This window comes from Gopherus flavomarginatus, chromosome 6 (assembly GCF_025201925.1).
Source record: "Gopherus flavomarginatus isolate rGopFla2 chromosome 6, rGopFla2.mat.asm, whole genome shotgun sequence".
In the NCBI taxonomy this organism is placed as follows: Eukaryota; Metazoa; Chordata; order Testudines; family Testudinidae; genus Gopherus; species Gopherus flavomarginatus.
Window position 1 is genome coordinate 45,455,166 of NC_066622.1, and position 20,136 is coordinate 45,475,301.

Here is a 20,136-nt window from a genome sequence, read left to right on the forward strand (position 1 = left end):
AACATCCAACCAGCATCTTGTTTCATCAGCTCCAGAAGTTGCTGTTTTCTTGCATTTTCCAGCACTTCCCCAAGATAGGACCCTGGAGGAAAGTGAGTGAGGACACAATGTATGCACAAAATGAATATCAAAAGGGGGATTCTGCCTGAGATGACTTCTTTTAAATTCCAGGAGGTGCTGATGGGAACCAATAAATACTTCATGATAATATAAAAACCAGACCACCTATTTAATCTACAACCCATTTTTCATCATTTCAAACTAGAAACTCTTTCTTGCACATTTCATGACAACTGTTAGCAGATAGGCAAGTGAATTTGGTATCCCACCTGGCAGTTTGGAGACCGGAGATCCCAAAGTCGGATGGTTTTATCAAGTGATCCAGAAATAAAGGTATCATCCACTGGAGACATGGACAGGGCAACCACTCTGCAATACAGAAGATTAGCTGTATCAAGTATTACACAGGTATGCAAGAAAGTTAGCAATGTAACTATTATCCTCTTCACTTCACACAAGTTCAAAATACTTAACATTTTTTATGGCATGAGAAGTAAAGTGAATTAAGTCTAACATGGTTTAGGTTCATTACAACACTGCTTTAGCCTCTCTTGTTCTGTTTTATAGCCACCAAGATCTTGATCACTGAAATGTCCCCTTGTCACATCTCTTACCTCTTGCTGTGCCCTGGAAAATATCGGATGTATTTATTATCATGTAGGGAGAGGTAACGGATTGTATCTGCAAGAAAATATAAGAGAAACATAAGCATGTATCATATAAAAACACCTTCTCCAACAGATAGCAACAATGGTCTGCTGTGTCTTCAAGAGGGATGTTAAAATGGGATCAACTGAATGAGAGACTGAAATGAAGTAGTCTGGAAGAAAAACAAACAGTAGAACTAGTGAGGATGTTCCCAATGGTCTGGAGATAATACGAATACTTCACATAGTGTAAATGAATTGCCATGAGACATGTACAGTTTTCTGCTCCAAAGTTACTGAAGCAAAATAAAAAATCAAGTAACTGTCAAGTTTTTACTCAAGCATTTCTCACTAAACTACAGCTTTCTAAAAGTTGGTGCCAGCATTTCTGTTAGAAAGTGAGTACAGATTTATCAAGCAAATGCCATAGTCCTGTTAATGCAGCCATGCAGGAAGAACTGTCTCCAGTTAAATAACCACTGCAAAGGTGTGAACTCTGCCACTCAAAGCGACAATGAGGCCATGTCTATACATACAGCATCTGGTTAAGACGCTCTATGCCAATAGGAGAGAGCTCTCCCGTCGGCATAAAAAAAAGCGCCTATCTCCATGAGTGTCATAGACTCTAGGCCTGGAAGGGACCTCGAGAGGTCATCGAGTCCAGTCCCCTGCCCTCATGGCAGGACCAAATACTGTAGACCATCCCTGATAGACATTTATCTAACCTACTCTTCAGTGTCATAACCTACGTCAGTGGGAGAAGCTCTCCCTCCAACATAGTGCTGTGCACATTAGCTCTTTACGGTGGTATAACGTATGTCACTCAGGGGTGTGGAATATTCACACCACCGAGTGACATAAGTTTTGCTGGCATAGGCTGTAGTGTAGACATAGCTTGAGATGTGAACGTCAAAGCCAGGCTGGGACCATTTAAATATTAACTGCTAAGCACAGGCATTAAAAACCAAACTCCTCAGATGGAGAGGTTTTGTTTTTTTTTTTGTTTTTTTTTAAAAGCCAAACACTTGTTGCCTTTATGCTTTCTTTGCACCTCTTCCAGACTGGAAAAAGCTTTGGGGGTAAAGGAGGAATACGTGATGAGAACAGAAGAAAGGACCCTTTTAATCTAACAGCAATTTCTTTACAAAAACATAATATAGCACAGGACAGAACTGATCACAGTATTTTGAAATCAGTAATTCTTTTAAGTGGCCTTCACTGAATATAGATTGCTGTACTAACAGCATTTTTTCTTTTGGAAGATTCTATGGAGATTTTTCACCACAGAACAAAAGAATTCTGTAGAACATAAGCCACTTGAGTACAAGTGTTGAGAATATGAACCACTTTTACTTGCACATACATTTGTGACTAGAGACATGCAAATAAGACCAAATTAAGCCTCCAGCATCAGCAGGTAACTTTTACTGGGGGAGACAAAAAGAAAGAACGAGGGAAAAATAAAAGCATCTAACTCCCTCCCAATTTCTCTCTTACATACACCCTGTTTTAGAAATACAGATGGACAAAAAGACTGATATTATAGGAAACCAAAGCCCCTTTTTTGTTGTTTGTTTTTTTAAGCTTTGACACTTGTTGAGTGTTTATTCAGGTTGACATGTTCAATACTGTTACATTGACAAGTGGTGCTGAGACTGCAACATTAATAACTAATTAAAGGTGGAAAATTCTGTTTTCACCTTTGTTATTGCAATACTAGCTGGTGGGCTAAATGACTCTTCTGCAAGGCAGGGCGAGGATAATGAATTTGTCATCTGTAGGGAACATTCTTGACATCTGGAAGGCTAGAATATTTTTCTAAACGCCTTTTTCAGTAGAATACATGTTACGTGGAAAATCCCTCAAATCCATCAATTTTTGACAAAGGTTTTCCATTGAGTCAGCTGAGGTCAGAGTTCTGCACGGTCCCCCAGAGTTTGGCAAGAGAAATGTAAGGGTAACTTTGTGACCAAGCATGAATAGGTCAGACTGAGGCACCATTCTGAAAGGCTTCTTCTCCTTTGAGTACCTCCAGATGATCATCAAATGACGTAAGTCAATCCACCAAAATCAGCAGTTTTACATCCCATTATTGTTACTACTTACCTGTTTTTACACAGCAAATTTAGTGCATATTCCTAGTTTTTCTGCTAAAAACTGCAGTTACCTGTTTCAGAAGAATGCAGGTGGAATCTCACCTTCTTCTGCTAAATACAAACCATCTGTGAAGCATGAGTGGGTGATCCTTTTAGCCGACAGTGCTCTGTCCCAAGCAAGGCAGTGGCCTGTACAGTTATCTCCTGTACCGGGTGGTATCATAGACCCTCAAACTGTACAAACTACTACCTCAGCCTGGAATTAGGCAAGAACAACCAGGTTTGAAGCTCCTGAGGAACCCTTCAGAAAGAACTGGATCAGAAGCATATGTGTACTTGTGTGCAAATACCAGTATTTGTACAGTAAAGGAATGGCTTCATTTCACCCTTCTTTCTGTAAATGCAACATCCTGAAAAGTTAACATCCTGTACACTTGCCCATAGTTTCATTCATTAGGGACTATGCAGAGTATGGACCAGCATATGGACCACCACAGGAGGGAAGCATACCAGTTCTCTCAGGCCAGTTTACAATTACTTGCAGTACAAATACCAGTAATATATTTTTCTCATCCATTTTTATCACCAGTATATTTGCTTTAAAAGCTAATCAAAGGGAAAATTACAAAATGATCATCAACTTCAAACCATCAAATTACAAATACCACCTTAATAAAATGGATTTAAAGAAACTACAATATTGTACCAACTCAGAGCTTATCTCAATGAATGATACCACAGTGGGGATTGATGCAAAATTAAAACACTATCATTACTATGAGACAGTCAGTAAGTGCACAAAATAAACTGTAACCATGAGAGAAAGCTATAGGAGGATCAGAAAACTGAATGGGAATTTCACCAAGAATGAAGTTCTCTAAGGATTCCTGACATTGCAGCACAGCCATTTACACCAGCTGTTTCTGACACAGAAGAATCCCCACTTTGCTGAGGAAAGAATGTGTACCTGTGGGAGTTGATGAATTAAATCAAGTCAAAGATTTTAACACCCAACTAATCCTTTCACCCCAGGCTCTGAAAGCAACTTTTTAATTCATTGAAGATTATGAAGTGCAGTTATGATGAAAAATGACTATGAAAAAAATGACACTTTGAAACAGATGGGTTGCCCATGTATATTATACTGGGAAAGCAGAGGGGCTAATGGACAAAGCCAAGATTGGACACAGAAGAGATGTGTTCTGCACCAGGCTTGCTTAGTGATTTGCTATGTCACCTCAGTTTCCTGCCCTCCATTCTGTACGAATAAGGAGAATACATCCCTATCTTTGTAAGGCACTTTGAGATAGAGGTGAAAGATACTATAGAAATGCTACCTATTGTTTTGAGTCATCTACTTGCTTTGACAATTTTTTTCTTAAGCTACTCTTTACTCCTGCTGGTACTGCAAAGCCAACACAGCCATAAGAGCACACCTGCATGAGCTGGAATGGAACCCACAGAATTGTTAACTAAGTTCCAGATACTGAATCTTAATCAGCAATGAAGCACTAGCCAGAACAAAGTTTGCCTCCTCATCTCAAATTGAATTTGAAAGGCTGTCAGAAAAGAAAAACAAACAAAGTTTTTAAAATGTTAGCTTGAGCATCATTTGCTGTGGAGTCACTGAAGGGGTGGGGGGGAATCTTCACAATGGCAATTTTCAAGGCATAACTATTCAAAATTCACTAATAAAGGTAGTAAATATGCTTATTTGAAACAGTCACAGAGAAGCTAAATGACTGGACCAATACGAAACAGCCAGTCAACAACAGAATCAAGAATAGAACTCATCTTCCTTCAACTATCAAATCATATTAACTCTGGTTATTATAGCAAAGGGGAACAGTAATTAGCAACAATAGGTCATTATATGTTAGGGAATGACTGAGTTATACTTTAAAGATGAACATGTCTGTTTGCCACCATTCTGGAGGTTGCTAAGAATGAGCCATTCGTGTCAGTCAAGACCAAAGCATTCCCGGCACTCCACTACGGTTTATCTGGGTGTGCCATCTAAGTGCAGAAAGATTAAACATGGTCACTTACCGTCTATTTTGTTGGAGCTGTACACCACAGTGTTGGCAGCATGTGTGTATCTGATTAGGTCCACTCCATACTTTTTACTATACAGTGTTCTCTTTGGTCTGTCAAAAGAAAATACAGAAATAATTATGTCTACTTCAACACACAAGAGCTCAAGCTGCAACCTACCAACTATTAGTTTACTTTTTAGTAACACTAAGTCCTTTGAGATATCCAGGTCCTTTTATACGAGGAAGGAAAAAACTGTTGAGATCTTTAAAACCAAAAAAGAGAACCATAAGGGACCTTGTCACATAGTGCACTAATGGATTAGCCTCCAACCCCTAGGGACCTATATTAAAAATCTAAGATAATTAATAGGACTCATTTTAGTCTCTAGTGAACAAGATATCACCACAACAGTCACTGTAGAATTTGACATGCTCATGCCAGCTCAGGAAACATGTGGAACTGCAACTGCAGGGGTGTTTTAAAATAGGAATGGGCAACAGTTGACAAAGTTGTGTGGTATAAGCTACTGCATGAGACACTAAACCTAGTACAAGTTATGGCAGTCTGTTCCTTGCTTTCATTAGTGCTACATTCATGCACACACCCCCTAAAGAAGTGTAACTTGGATTCTTTTCCAATACCTTAAAAGAACCCAAAGCTCTCTTTTTCATTCGTTCTTAAGCAGTCGAAGACTATCTGCTTTAGGAAACGTTTTGGGAACATCTTTAACATTTCTTCCACAAGTTAAAAGGCCAATACACAAATGCAGCAAACAGTCCTGCAGCATCTTACAGACTAACAGACGTATTGGAGCATGTGCTTTAGTGGGTGAATACCCACTTCATCGGATGCATATATTCACCCATGAAAGCTCATGCTCCAATATGTCTGTTAGTCTATAAGGTGCCACAGGACTCTTTGCTGCCTTTACAAATCCAGACTAACATGGCTACCCCTCTGATACAATACACAAATGTTATGGGGGGCGGGGGAGGAGAACCCACACATACTATTTGCTTTTAGCACTCCCAAATTTTAGTAACCTCTATCTAAATTTTCTCTGATAGCCTAAAAGTCAAATTCTGACATGTCAAGAGCCTCAGTAAATGTCTGAATATGCTACAGGAAGTTTTTCCATTACAGATTAATTTGTTTTGTTTTCAGAATACAAATGGACAAACTAACTGCAACATATTACAGTGGAAGGTTTCAGTTTCTGCCTACAACCAGAGGGAACTCACGGAGGTAGACTGTCTGAAACGGAACAATCTGACAACCACCACATTTTATGTATAAACAAGTATTCATTCAAAGTTTCCATAGATACTGAGTGAGACTTCATATTAAAACTCCCAATTCCAGTAATCAAACCTGTTACTAGCCCACTAAATCTTCTCCCAATTCCATGTCCCTCTAATTTACCTTGGCTGCACCACTGATCAAATTCTCAAGCATTTTTTTTCCAAGTGTTTGACGTTTAGCCTCTCCACTGGCTCCTCTTCCCCATCACATCAAATGAAGATGTTTTGTCCACTCTTTAGAATACCAATTCAACTCAAGCCAGGCTGGGAAAAATCATATTGCTCAGAGACCTAGAACAAGTACAAGCCGGAAGGTTGAATGACTTCAGGCACAGTAGCATAGAGCTGCTAGAGGGAGAGTGACCAAAGGAGCTAAACTGGAGTGCAGCAAAGAGTTGAGCTGCTGCACAGACAAGGAGACCCAAAATTACTAAGCAGCGAAGAGTCCTGTGGCACTTTATAGACTAAAAGATGTACTGGAGCATGAGCTTTTGTGGGTGAATACCCACTTCGTCAGATGCATGTGAATATGACTAAGCAGAGCAATAAAACTGAGCTGCCAGGCAGAGGAGAGGAAATGGGCCTAGTTGATGTTAGCTATACAAGTAGTGCCTTGGGAGAATGGGTGGGAGGAGTGAAATACTTGAGCATGCCCAAGACTATGGACTGGTCTTCACTGCAGGCATAATTTGAAGGCATTTTACCACAAGGTTAAGTGTTAGGTTAGCTTGCCCACCAAGCCAGTGTAGGCTTTGAAGTAAAATAAACTTGACTATTTGCTGCTGCAAAACAATTCAATTTGTTTTAGGAGGGAAATGGCTGCTCTAATATTTTGTTACAACTTGGTAATCAAACTTCACTGCTGTTCCCAGAATCAGCCAGTTTAATTTGCAAGTTAATAAACCCTGGCTGCCACACGATTTTATACATACATTTGTATTAAAAAATATACACAAACTGTCAATTTGAAAAATGCCTGGATCACACTTTTTTAAATAAAAAAACTCAAAAAAGCAGCCTGGATCTGCAGATGGTAATACTAAGTCCCTGAGCCAATTAAATGGAACGCTTAATATCCATAGGGTTTCTTGTAAAAAAGATGAATATTTTGTGTAACTTGCACAAAGCATGAGAATCTGATAAGGGCTGTCCTCTTGTAAATTGGGGCATGACCTCTAGAATTAATTCACTGAACACATTCAACTTTCCTTCTTATACTTGTATCAGGTCTCTAAGCAATACGATTCATGTTCGTATGACTACTCTTTGGCTTATGAAATGTACGGAAACAGAAATTGGCATTTTGTCCATAAGAAATGCCTATTATTAGATTACTCCATAGAAACCCAACAAGGAGATCCAAAAGTTTGTCTTTTAAAAACAAACAAACCTGGATTATAGTCACGGAAAGTAATTTCAATTCTTAGAGATTCTGAAATATCCTGCCTCTTGCAAGCCAAAAGTGGCCTTAATCCTGAACCAAACAATACAAACACCCACGAAGTAAAATACTTTAGAAAGCAGTTACAGTGTGTCCTAGGGATATTCTCAGAACGAATATATTAGTGCTACTGATTGAGCTACTGACAAGCCTGTACCTGAGCAAGAGTCAATGCACATCAGTTCTGTACAGGTTGGGTAACTTAGTACTATCTTCTGGATGCAGCAATATATATAGCAAAAATAATGAGACATCCTTGTGGCACCTTAGAGACTAACAAATTTATCTGGGCATAAGTTTTCGTGGACTAAAACCCACTTCGTCAGATACATGGAATGAAAAATACAGTAAGCAGTATAAATATTACAGCACATGAAAAGATGGAAGTTGCCTTACGGGGGGTGTGTTTGTGTGTGTGTGTCAGTGCTAACAAGGCCAATTCAATTAAGGTGGAAATGGCCTATTCTCAACAGTTGACAAGAAGGGATGAATATCAAGAGAGGGAAAAGTACTTTTGTAGTACTAACAAGGCCAATGCAACCAAGGTGGACAAAGCCCATTTTCAACAGTTGACAAGAAAGTGTGAGTATCAGCAGATGAAAAATTACTTTATAGTGACCCATCCACTCCCAGTCTTTATTCAGGCCTAATTTGATGGTGTCCAGTTTGCAAATTAATTCCAGTTCCGCTGTTTCTCACTGAAGTCTGTTTTTGGAGCTTTTTTGTTGAATGGCCACTTTTAAGTCTGTTATTGAGTGTCTAGGGAGACTAAAGTATTCTCCTACTGGTTTTTGAATATTACAAATTCTTGATGCCTGATGTGTGTCCATTTTATTCTTTTGCGTACTATCCGGTTTGGCCAATGTACATGGTAGAGGGGCATTTTGCTGGCACATGATGGTATATATCACATTGGTACATGTGCAAGTGAATGAGCCCCTGATGGTGTGGCTGATGTGGTTCCTGTGATGGTGTCCCTTGACTAGATATGCGGACAGAGTTGGCAAATAAATGCGCTAATATCTAAGGTGCCACAAGGACTCCTCATTGATTTCGCTGATACAGATAACACAGCTACCACTCTGAAACCAATTAATATAGGTTATTCTTGAGATTCAATTGTTATGCACCTTTATACCTCTAAGTGATGCTGCATTCTTGATCACCTACTAACTTGTGCTTGCTAACCTGGATCTCAAAAAACATTGTCCATATCTTAAAGTGTGAATTTGTTTTGAAAGAATTTCACATTTTACAGTTTAAGTAAAAAAATAGCTAACTAAGCTAAACTGATGCCTTTCAGGCAACTGTAAGCAATTTTGGAGGTATCCATCCAGGGATGCTGAGTTGTGAGTCAAACCACTGCAACAAAGGTAATGATCAGTCATTTGAGTTGTTACCCATTTGGGCCATGCAACAGAAACCGAGACAGGGGCTAATATAGCCCAATTTAGGTGCATTTATGGGAACAGGCAAATATGCAGACACATTGTTTACCACGACTACTTGCCATTTCTCACATTTCAAGGAGACTCTCCCCTTTGGAGACTTTGACATTGCTGACCCTTAAAAGCTTTGTTGCTTTAATTATGCTGGCATAAAATTGCAAAAGAATCCTAGTGCAGAAGCAGTTATACTAAAATGAAAAGATATACACTTGTAGAGCTTACTGCGGTCTGTCAAAGTGAAATAAGCTACACAGGTATAAAGCACCTCATACCAATAGTTATGCGGATAAAAGCAGTAGTATATGCCAGTTAAAATAAAAGCAATCCCCTCACCAACAGTAATGATGGTAGAACTTAGTGAGTTTAGACACAGCATCTGCAAAAGCTAGGCAGCACTATGTTGGAACACAGCAATGAAAGAGAATCTTGTCCTTATTTTCAAAAACATATTATTAGGGATAAAAACTTTGAAAGGAAAGAGGAGTACTTGTGGCACCTTAAAGACTAACTAATTTATTTGGGCATAAGCTTTCGTGGGCTAAAACCCACTTAATCGGATGCATGCAGTGGAAAATACAGTAGGAAGATATATATATATATATATATATATATATATATATATATATATATATATATATATATATATATATATATATATACACACACACACACACACACACACACACAGAGCATGAAAAAAATGGGTGTTGCCCACCTTAATTGATTAGTCTTGTTAGAGTTGGTATGGCAATTATCAGCAGGAGAAAAAACAATTGTAGTGACAATCAGGATGGCCAATTTCAAACAGCTGACAAGAAGGCGTGAGTAACAGTAGGGGAAAAATTAGCATGGGGAAGCATTTCTGGCTCCTTGGAGGCAAAACTGTAGGGAAAAAAAAAACTCAGCAACAGGCCTGATGCTGTCAAGTTTCACCATGGTACAGCAACCACCACAGTTTCTAGTGCTCTGAGTCCACACTATGGCCTAGTGATAAGAGAAATAATCCAATATAGCAATGTACAAATTATGTATCGTCAAGGCCACTTTACAAAAACAAGTAAGGAGATAAGCGGTTTACAATCAATAGATGCCTTTAAAATTGCACATACTTTCAAATTCACAAATGACAGTGGATATGCAGGTTTTAAAAAAAAAAAATCCTGTAATCACCAGGCAACCTATACTTCCAGATACATTTATTTTGACAAAACGTTAATTACCTTTCAGCACTGCAATATCAAGCTGTGGACTTATTTAGATTAACGTAATTGTAGAAAATCCACATCAGGTCATGACACGGACAGAAACTAATGACCCAAATGTAGATGCATTCCAGGCCCATCAAGCTACTGTCTACCGATTTGAAGTATACTCCTGGGGGAATTCTGTGCCAATAATTAATATATTTATATATTTTATACCCAATATTTTAAAATTCTGCAAAATCTATTTATCAAAAACACTATATAATCATGTCAATTTCAATTATTTTGGTAATTTATTTCAAAGTACCTGTCAGCATGGATGCCTAACAATACAGAAACACACAAAAATTTCCCCAGAAGTAGACGGTTAAAGAAACCCCTAAGACAGGATGGGAAAACTTTTTGGCCCAAGGATAACATCTGAGTATGGAAATTGTATGGTGGGCCATGAATGCTCACCAAATTGGGGGTGAGGGTGTGGTGGTGGGCTCTGGGGTGGAGCTGGGGATGAGGGGTTGGGGGTGTAAGAGAGTGCTCCAGACTGGGACTGAGGGGTTAGGAGGGCAGGAGGAAGATCAGGGCTGGGGCAGGGGTGCAGCCTCTGGGCAGCACTTACCTCAAGCAGCTCCCAGAAGCAGCGGCGTCCTTCCCCTCTGGCTCCTATGCGGAGGCGCGGCCAGGCAGTTCTACACAGCCAATGGGAGCTACAGGAGTGGCACTTGGGGCAGCGTGGGGAGCTTCCTGGCAAGCTGTGGAACCCGCTCCCCAACTGGAGCATCAGAGTGGGGCAAGCCCTGGACCCCACTCGAGGGTCTGGGGGACCAGATGTGGCCCCCAGGCCATAGTTTGCCCACCGCTGTCCTAAGACAATCCAATTGCTGTTTCTCTGCCCCCTACCCCCACGCCACTGCCCTCCTTGGCTCAGACACTCACACCCGCTACTCCCCAGAGTTCAAGGATCCAGGGGAAAAAACAGCCTGATGCTGGGTCCTGGGTTTGCATGGAGTTTCCTGCACAACATCATCTCCTCCTTTCAGGGCATGCTGGCAACTGCAGCGCCAGGAACGCTCCAGCTCCTCCCCGCTGCTCCCCACAACAGTATCTCCCGGGTCCAGTGGCGCTTAGCGGTGGACCCGGGAGAGGAGGTGGGGGGGGGGAGGAAATTCTGCACACACAACATTAATTTCGGAAAATTCTGCATTGCACCGTGGTGCAGAATTCCCCCAGGAGTAGAAGTGGGACAAGGAACAGTACAATCATGGACAGTAACTGCTCATCAGCACCAGCATTAGTGGAGGATGTTCAATTAAGATGTAGATTTCAAAGCTAGTGGACACCATCCATGTTACTAAGGTATTCGATTTTTACTTGAATTTGAAAGAACTTATAGTCTTAGTTTAGGCTCAGACAGGCCATGACAGTAACAGTTTAATTTGTATGAAAGCAAAGACATACTACACATAAAACCAAGTGATATACTAAACCAGGGGTCTCAAACATGCAGTCTGTGGAGTTATTTGCTGCAGCCTGCCAAGCTCCCCACTCCCCCAGAATTATTTCTTGCGACTGACAAGCTCCCGTCACCTGCTGCTCCCACAGCACGCTGCGTCCTCGCTCCTCTGCCTACCTCCAGGCACTTCTCGCTGCCAAATAGCTGTTTAGCAGCGCTTTCCGGGGGGGGGGGGGGCGAAACGGGGAGTCATGCGCTCAGAAGAAGAGGCAGGACAGGGGTAGGAATTTGGGGAAGAGGTTGGAATAGGGACAGGAAGGGGGCAGAGTTGGGGTGGGAACTTTGAGGAAGGGGTGGAAAGAGGCAGGGCAGGGGCTCATGGAATTGATGGAGTGGGGGCAGTGCCAGGGATGGGAGGGGGGGGGACTTTTGTATCTTTATATGAAAAGGTGTCAGTGACGCGGCCCTCGGGCCAATGTACTAGTCCTCATGTGGTCCCCATGTTTAGTACAGGGATCTCAAACTTAAATCACCACAAAGTATAAAAAGAATCCACACAAAGTAGTCCAAAATAGAATAACCAGAATGCAGAGAGATGCCATTCTACAATCACAGCAGTGACAATAGTTCATTTTAATTTCCTTGACAGAATAAAAGCACAGCCAAGTAACTGGGACTATCATATACTACCTTTCCCTACTCATATGGAGTAGCATTTTATTGGACAGTCTCACACCTCCACTCTGCTATTATTGCCCTCTTCATCCACTTCCCCTACAAGGAGGTGTATTTTTTCCTCTAATCAATTTATGTATGCCTTGCAGCCAGCTTGGTCATTCATGCCACTCCACTCCTTCCATCACTGAATTCCTAAAAACTCACCTCTACATTAAGCTGCACAGCATATGATTTGAGAAAATTCTTTAAAAAAAAAAATTAAACAACACTGGAGACAACCAAGATGGGCTCATGCTTAAACTGAGCAAACACATGATGATATATGTAACCCTAGTCATTCCCTGTCCCATCCACACCCTACTTTTGGTCACCCTTTTGTGTCGCATCAAAATATCGAATTAGGGATCACATCTTTGTCTTCTGTAATGCTCCATGCTCAATTCTGGGCCCTATAACAACAATGAACACTATCTTTGGTACACTGCTCATATTAGCAGAAAACCCATATCAGAAAGAGGCATTTTTTGAGAAATACTGAGTAAGTGCACAAAGCGGTTTACCTTTTCTTGAAATAATTATATTTGGGACTTATGGTTTGGCTCACTTTGATCTGAGTCTTATAGTACATGACTCATGTTTTCCATCTACAGATGTTCTGTTCCTAAAACACATTTTTTATATATTTTTTGTCTTATACCAAATCAGAAAGCACATTTTTCAAGAGTTCTGTGAATTTGTTATTTATTCCCATGATGGATGTTCTACTGCATGCTCCAAGGAAGATTACAAGATGAATTTTACTCATTTCTGTTAATGAATAAAAATGACTATTCTCATTGTCTACATCCATATTTGCTCAGTTTCTGAAAACATCTCCATTCACTCAATCATAGAACTGGAAGGGACAGGACTAAGCACTGTATTATCTAGACCATCCCTGGCAGGCATTTGTCCAGCCTGCTCTTAACGATCCCCAATGATGGAGATTCCACAACCTCTGTAGGCAATTTATTCCAGTGCTTAACCACCTTGACAGTTAGGAAGTTCTTCCTAACCGTCAACCTAAACCGCCCTTGCTGCAATTTAAGCCACTGATTCTTGTCCTATCCCCAGAGGTTAAGAACAACAATTTTGCTCTCTCCTCCTCGTAACAGTTTCAAATACAAAAAAAATTATGTCTCCTCTTCGTCTTCTCTTCTCCATACCGAACAAACCCAATTTTTTCAGGTTTCAGAGTGGTAGTCGTGTTAGTCTGTATCAGCAAAAACAACAAGGAGTTCTTGTGGCACCTTAGAGACTAACATTTATTTGGGCATAAGCTGTCGGTTCTCCCACAAAAGCTTATGCCCAAATAAATGTGTTAGTCTCTAAGGTACCACAAGGACTCCTCATTGAAAAATTGGCAAAAACAATCTTCCCTCATAGGTCATGTTTTCTAGAACTTTTGATCATTTTTGTTGCTATTCTATGGACTTTCTCCAATTTCTCCACATATTTCCTGAAATGTGGCACCCAGAACTGGACACAATACTCCAATTGAGGCCTAATCAGCACAGAGCAGAGCAGAAGAATTACTTTGTGTCTTGCTTACAATACTCCTGCTCATACATCCCATAATGATGTTTTCTTTTTTTCCAACAGCATTACACCAACTCATATTTAGCTTGTGATCCACTATGATCCCTAGATCCCATTCCGCAGTACTCCTTCCTAGGCAATCATTTCCCATTTTGTATGTGTGCAACTAATTGTTCCTTCCTAAGTGGAGTACTCTGCATTTGTCCTTCTTGAAGTTCATCCTATTTACTTCAAACTGTTTCTCCAGTTTGTCCAGATCATTTTGAATTTTAATCCTATCTTCCAAAGCACTTAAAACCCCTCTCAACTTGGTATCGTCCGCAAAATTTACAGGTGTACTCTCTATGCCATTATCCAAATCATTGAAGAAGATATTGAACAGAACTGGACCCAGCTCCGATCCCTGCGGAACCCCACTTGTTATGCCCTTCCAGCATGACTGTGAACCACTGGTAACTACTCTCTGGGAACGATTTTCCAACCAGTTATGCACCCATCTTATTAGTAGCTCCATCTAGGTTGTATTTCCCTAGTTTGTTTATGACACAGTCACGCGAGACAGTACCAAAAGCAGTACTAAAGTCAAGAAATACCATATCTACCACCTCCCCCCATCCACAAGGCTTGTTACCCTGACAAAGGAAGCTAATAGGTTAGTTTGACATGATTTGTTCTTGACAAATCCATGCAGACTGTTATTCATCAGCTTATTTTCTAGGTGTTTGCAAACTGATTGCTTCATTATTTGCTCCATTATCCTTCCACGTACAGAAATTAAGTTGACTGATCTGTAATTCCCCAGGTTGTCCTTATTTCCCTTTCTAAGGATGGGCACCATATTTGCCGTTTTCCAGTCATCTGGAATGTCTCCCATCTTCCCAGGGCCGGTGCAACCATTTAGGCAACCTAGGCGGTCGCCTAGGGCACTGGCATTTGGGAGGCGCCATTTTCTTTGGAAGCAACCGCAGCATCCGGATCTTCGGCCACCCCGGTCACCGCCAGCATTTAGGCAGAGAGAGCTGGGGCAGGGGATCGCGGGGAGGGCCGCCTGCAGCAAGAAAGGGGGGAGGGGCATGCAGGGGAACTCCCTGCACCAGCTCACCCCTGCCCCGCCTCCTCCTCCCCAAGCACGCCATGGCTGCTTCACTTCTCCCACCTCCCAGGCTTGCGGTGCCTAAGTTGATTGGCACCGCAAGCCTGGGAGGCGGGAGAAGTGAAGCAGCCACAGCGTGCTCGGGGAGGAGGCAGGGCTGCTTCACTTCTCCCACCTCCCAGGCTTGCGGTGCCTAAGTTGATTGGCACCGCAAGCCTGGGAGGCGGGAGAAGTGAAGCAGCCACGGCGTGCTCGGGGAGGAGGCGGCGCAGGGGTGAGCTGCTTCACTTCGGTGTGCTCGGGGTGCTCGTGCACGGAGCAGGGGTGAGCTGGGGCAGGGGAGTGCCTCAGAGCAGAGGGAAGAAGCTGCCGTGGGGAGGCGCCTCAGGGCGGGGGGGGAAGGGCGCAAAGTGGAAGTTTCGCCTATGGCGCGAAACATCCTTGCACTGGTCCTGCATCTCCCATCACTCTTCAAAGTGAATTGCTAACTGGCTCACATATCTCCTCAGTCAGCTCCTTAAGTATTCAAGGATGCATTTAATCAGGCTCTGATGATCTGAAGACATTTAACTCATCTAAATAATTTTTGGCTTGTACTTTCCCTATTTCAGACTCTGACCCTACCTCATTTTCACTGGCATTCACTATGTTAGACGTCCAATCGCCACCAACTTTCTTGATGAAAACCGAAGCAAAGAAATCATCAAGCACCCCTGCCATTTCTACCTTTTCTGTTATTGTCTCCAACAATGAGTAACGGCCCTACTCTGTCCTTGGTTTTCCTCTTGCTTCTAATGTATTTGAAAATGTTTTCTTGTTTCCTTTTATGTCCCTAGCTAGTTTGATCTCGTTTTGTGCCTTAGCTTTCTCTAATTTTCGTCCCTACATACTTGTGTTATTTGTTTATATTCACCGTTTGTAATTTGACCGAGTTTCCACTTTTTGGAAGACTTTTTTTAGTTTCAGATCATTGAAGATCTCCTGGTTAAGGCAGGGTGGGCTCTTACCATACTTCCTCCTATGGAGTGGGATAGTTTGCTCTTGTGCCCTCAATAAGGTCTCTTTGAAAAACTGCCAGCTGTCTTCAATTGTTTTTTCCTTTCAACTTGCTTCCCAAGGGATTGTACCTACCAACTCCCTGAGTTTGCTGAAGTCCGCCTTCTTGAAATCCATTGTCTTTATTCTGCTGGTCTCCCTCCTACCATTCCTTAGAACAGGTGTAGGCAACCTATGGCACAGGTGCCAAAGGCAGCACGCGAGCTGATTTTCAGTGGCACTCGCACTGCTTGGGTCCTGGCTACTGGTCCGGAGGGCTCTGCATTTTTTTTAATTTTAAATTAAGCTTCTTAAACATTTTAAAAACCTAATTTACTTTACATACAACAATAGCTTAGTTATATATTATAGACTTATAGAAAGAGACCTTCTAAGAACGTTAAAATGTATTACTGGCACACAAAACCTTAAATTAGAGTGAATAAATAAAGACTCAGCACACCACTTCTGAAAGGTTGCCGACCCCTGCCTTAGAATCATGAACTCTACCATTTCATGATCACTTTAGTCCAATTTGCCTTCCCCTTTCAAATTCTCAACCAGTTCTAGATTTGATGTTGACAAATAGGGAAGAACAGCCTCCCCACAGCAGCTTTCTCCACCTTCTAAAATAAAAAATCGTCTCCAATACATTCCAAGAACTTGTTGGATAACCTGTTCCCTGCTGGGTTATTTTCCCAACAGTGTCTTGGTAACCGAAGTCCCCCACCAGCACCAAGTCCTGTGCTTTGGATGATTTTGTTATTTGTTTTAAAAAAGCCTCATCCACCTCTTCCTCCTGGTTTGGTGGTCTGTAGTAGATCCCTACCATGACAATTTTTTTATCCCTTGTTTTTTACCCCTTTTATACTTACCCAGAGACTTTCAACAAATCAGTCTCTTATTTCTATCTCAACCTCAGTCCAAGTGTATACATTTTTAGTATACAAGGCAACACCTCCTCCCTTTTCTCCATCTTGCTCTATAGCAGAATCATACACATTTTAATTCTAGTTTGTAGGTAAAGATGCTAACTACTCAAAAGGGATCACAAAAAGCACAGTATAATCCCTTCTGCCTAAATAATACTGGCAATGTATTCTAGTGGAATGTCACCCTATTTTTTAACTGCATCCAAAGAAGTGGGTTTTTTAGCCACAAGAGCCTATGCCCAAATGAATCTGTTGTCTTTAAGGTGCCACCGGGCTCCTCGTTGCTTTTACAGATTTTTAAAGTTATTGTGCATGTACAGTATGCCATCTTCAATTATGAAATGAAAATATATTTAAAAAGTTATCTTTTAAAATGGCAAACTGTTCTAGATGTATGTCAAAATGGTTTCTTATTTCATCCCATTCATTTAAACCCAAACAGGGTATTTAACATGCCCAAATTCATTTCTTTCTCTCTGGCTTAGATTTTCAACAGAAAGACTCCTCAAGAAATGAGTCTGCAGCAACGTGTAGTCAACAGTAGGCATATTTCTCAAAGGAAAATGCAAGGCCACTCCACTGACTTCAAAGTTGGACCCATATACATAACTTATCTGTAAGCATAGCTATCCATCAATTTTACTAACTAAATCTAAGATATGAGAGCTTGAAAAACCATTCATTTACTCACCAGTGAAAGTAAAGATTTCTGTGGTCAGTGAAAAGTCCTGGGCCATCAATTAATAAATAATTTTAGCTCTTGTAAAACAAAATTCTAGCCCCCATAGGTGTGAAAATCACATTTGTAACCTTCCAAATATGAAGCAAAAATGTCTTCCAGTCTATATCTACAATGCTACATTTAGGACCTGCGAATCACCTGTTTCAGCTCCACTGCAGATAGTAACAGTGAAGGCTGTAGTGTAGATGGGAATCAAGTGCTTTATCACAGTGCCATGACAGAATCGAATAAAAAGTAATCTTACTGCTGCTGTTGCACCTCCATTTTCAAGTTCTAATTTTTCTGGGTTTTTTTAGTTTTATACACTCATTCTATTTAAAAAACAAAAACCAAAAACCAACACCACCTATCCCAGGGCAGAGAAGGTTCTCTAATCTCCAGACACACAATTACAATATTTTCAGCTACTGCTCAGAGCTCTGCCAAGCAGCAGCACAGCCAAGCACATCGGAATCTCTGATCAAGTTTACTGTTGCAATAAAGAAAATTATGGACAGCAGCAAAGCTAACAAAGAATGTCAATTTCACTCAGCAGCTTCTACCTGGGGGAAACCTGAGCATCAGCAACACTGGGTTGCTGTCTTCCCCACCCTGGGTCTTTCACATCAGCCTTTAGCTGGTAGCTTTAGCACTCTGGCTAGTAGGTATACATTAAACCCATGCTAGTCTCCGCCCTTCCTGAACCCGCCTTTTCTCCCCGACAGACTCCTCACCTGGGACAGCCGATAATCCCAGGGGATCGATCCCTCTTGTTCCACCCGCCCAGTCCCCCAGGGCAACACCCCACCAGGCAGCGCTACGGCGAGGCTAAGAACCACCCACGGGCACGGGGGGTCCCGCAGTTGCGCCTTCGCACCACCACCATCACTCACCGGCCACGCTCCCCACTCCGCTCACCCCCCTCCCGCGGGCAGCCCGCCACTCACTTGCCCTCCTGGCAGTCGTAGAGCACGATGGAGTCGTCGTCGCTGCTGGAGATGACGGTCTCGCCGTTGGGGCTGAAGTCGAAGCAGTTGATCTTGTCCGAGTTCTCGCGGAAGACCTTGGCCACGCGGAAGCTCCGCAGCACGTTGTCCGTTAGCTTCATGCCGCGAGGGATAGGGCGGCGCGAGTGGGGTCTAAGGAGCCAGCCGGGGCCCAGCGGGAGCAGGGCACGGAGGACGCCGGTGAACGTGAGGAGCCGGGCGGCGGCCTAGAGGCCGCGGGGCCTGCGAAGCAGCGGGAAAGGGAAGCCGGGCGGGAGCCTGACGCGCGCGGGTCTCGGGCAGGGGCCGCGCGTCGCTGGCAGGCGGCTTCGGCACGGGCGGGCAGCGCTCTCAGGCGGGGTCGGCTCAGGCTGCGGAGCGGCGGCTTCTGCTCATTGTGTCCGCCATCTTCCCGCTACAGGGACAGACCCCGCCGCTCACGGGGGAGGAAGGAGGCCGGCAGCAGGGCATTGTGGGGCGGACGAGGGGGGGTCTTGTGGGAGAGTGGAGAAGCAGCGCATTGTGGGATTGGCGAAGCGCGAGGGCAGGAGAGGGGCAGAGCATTGTGGGATGCCGAAGGGGAGGGCGGCACTTAGAGAGAGAAGTAAAGGTGCAGTGCATTGTGGGATAGCGAAAGGGGACGTCAGCCACCGCCGGCTTGCCCCGGCGGCCATTTTGTGTGTGGCAGCGGGCCCTGCTCCTTCCCCGACAGCTGCTGGGCCCGGGCCACTAAGCCCCCTTTTGGCCCATAAACTAAGCTACTAAGCGCCCCCCCACTCACCTTACAGCTAGCCTATCAAGCTTGGCCTCCGTCTCAGCTGCTCAGCCCCCTTCCTGCCCCATAAGCTAGGCTCCAAGCCTCTGCCCCAGGCACACTACAAACTAGGCCACCAAAGTCCCAACCCTGGGCCACTAAGCCCCCTTCCTTCCCCATAAACTCGGCCACCAACCCCCCCCCCAAATTGGACCATGAAGGCCAACTACCACCCCACAAGCCTGGGCCACAGAGCTCCTGTCCCCCGCCAAGGCCCTCAAACCAGTCACCTCACAGCCCCATCCACCAAGCTTCCCATGGCTCTCACCAGCAGGAGTTGGTTCAATAGAGGCTATTACTTCAGCCATCTTGTCTCTGGAACTCAGGAGTCAGACATGTTTGCTGCCTTGGAAAAGACACTTGCGCTTCCATATTCAGATGTAGCCACTGATTTGGGGGAGGAGGGGGCTGGATGAAGACAGTGGGAGCTGTGGAGGCTTAGCACCACTAGAAATTAATGCCCTGGGGCCTAAAATCACTGAGGTGGGATGGTTCAGTGGTTTGAGCATTGGCCTGCTAAATCCAGGGTTCTGAGCTCAATCCTTGAGAGGACCATTTAGGGATCTGGGGCAAACTCAGTACTTGGTCCTGCCAGTAAATGCAGGGGGCTGGAC

The 20,136-nt window shown here is 43.1% G+C and overlaps 1 protein-coding gene across 1 annotated transcript in view; it reads right to left on the reverse strand.

Moving 5' to 3' along the window:
* Window positions 1–19,287, reverse strand: part of WDR82 (WD repeat domain 82) — a 29,776-nt gene extending 10,489 nt beyond the window's left edge. The window contains exons 1-4 of the mRNA XM_050957890.1: window positions 18,670–19,287; window positions 4,853–4,950; window positions 675–741; window positions 330–429 (exon numbers count right to left, since the gene is read on the reverse strand). Of these exons, the coding sequence (XP_050813847.1) occupies window positions 330–429; window positions 675–741; window positions 4,853–4,950; window positions 18,670–18,830 (426 nt within the window). The 5' untranslated portion in view covers window positions 18,831–19,287. The remainder of the gene's footprint in view (window positions 1–329; window positions 430–674; window positions 742–4,852; window positions 4,951–18,669) is intronic.
* Window positions 19,288–20,136: the final 849 nt, after the last annotated feature.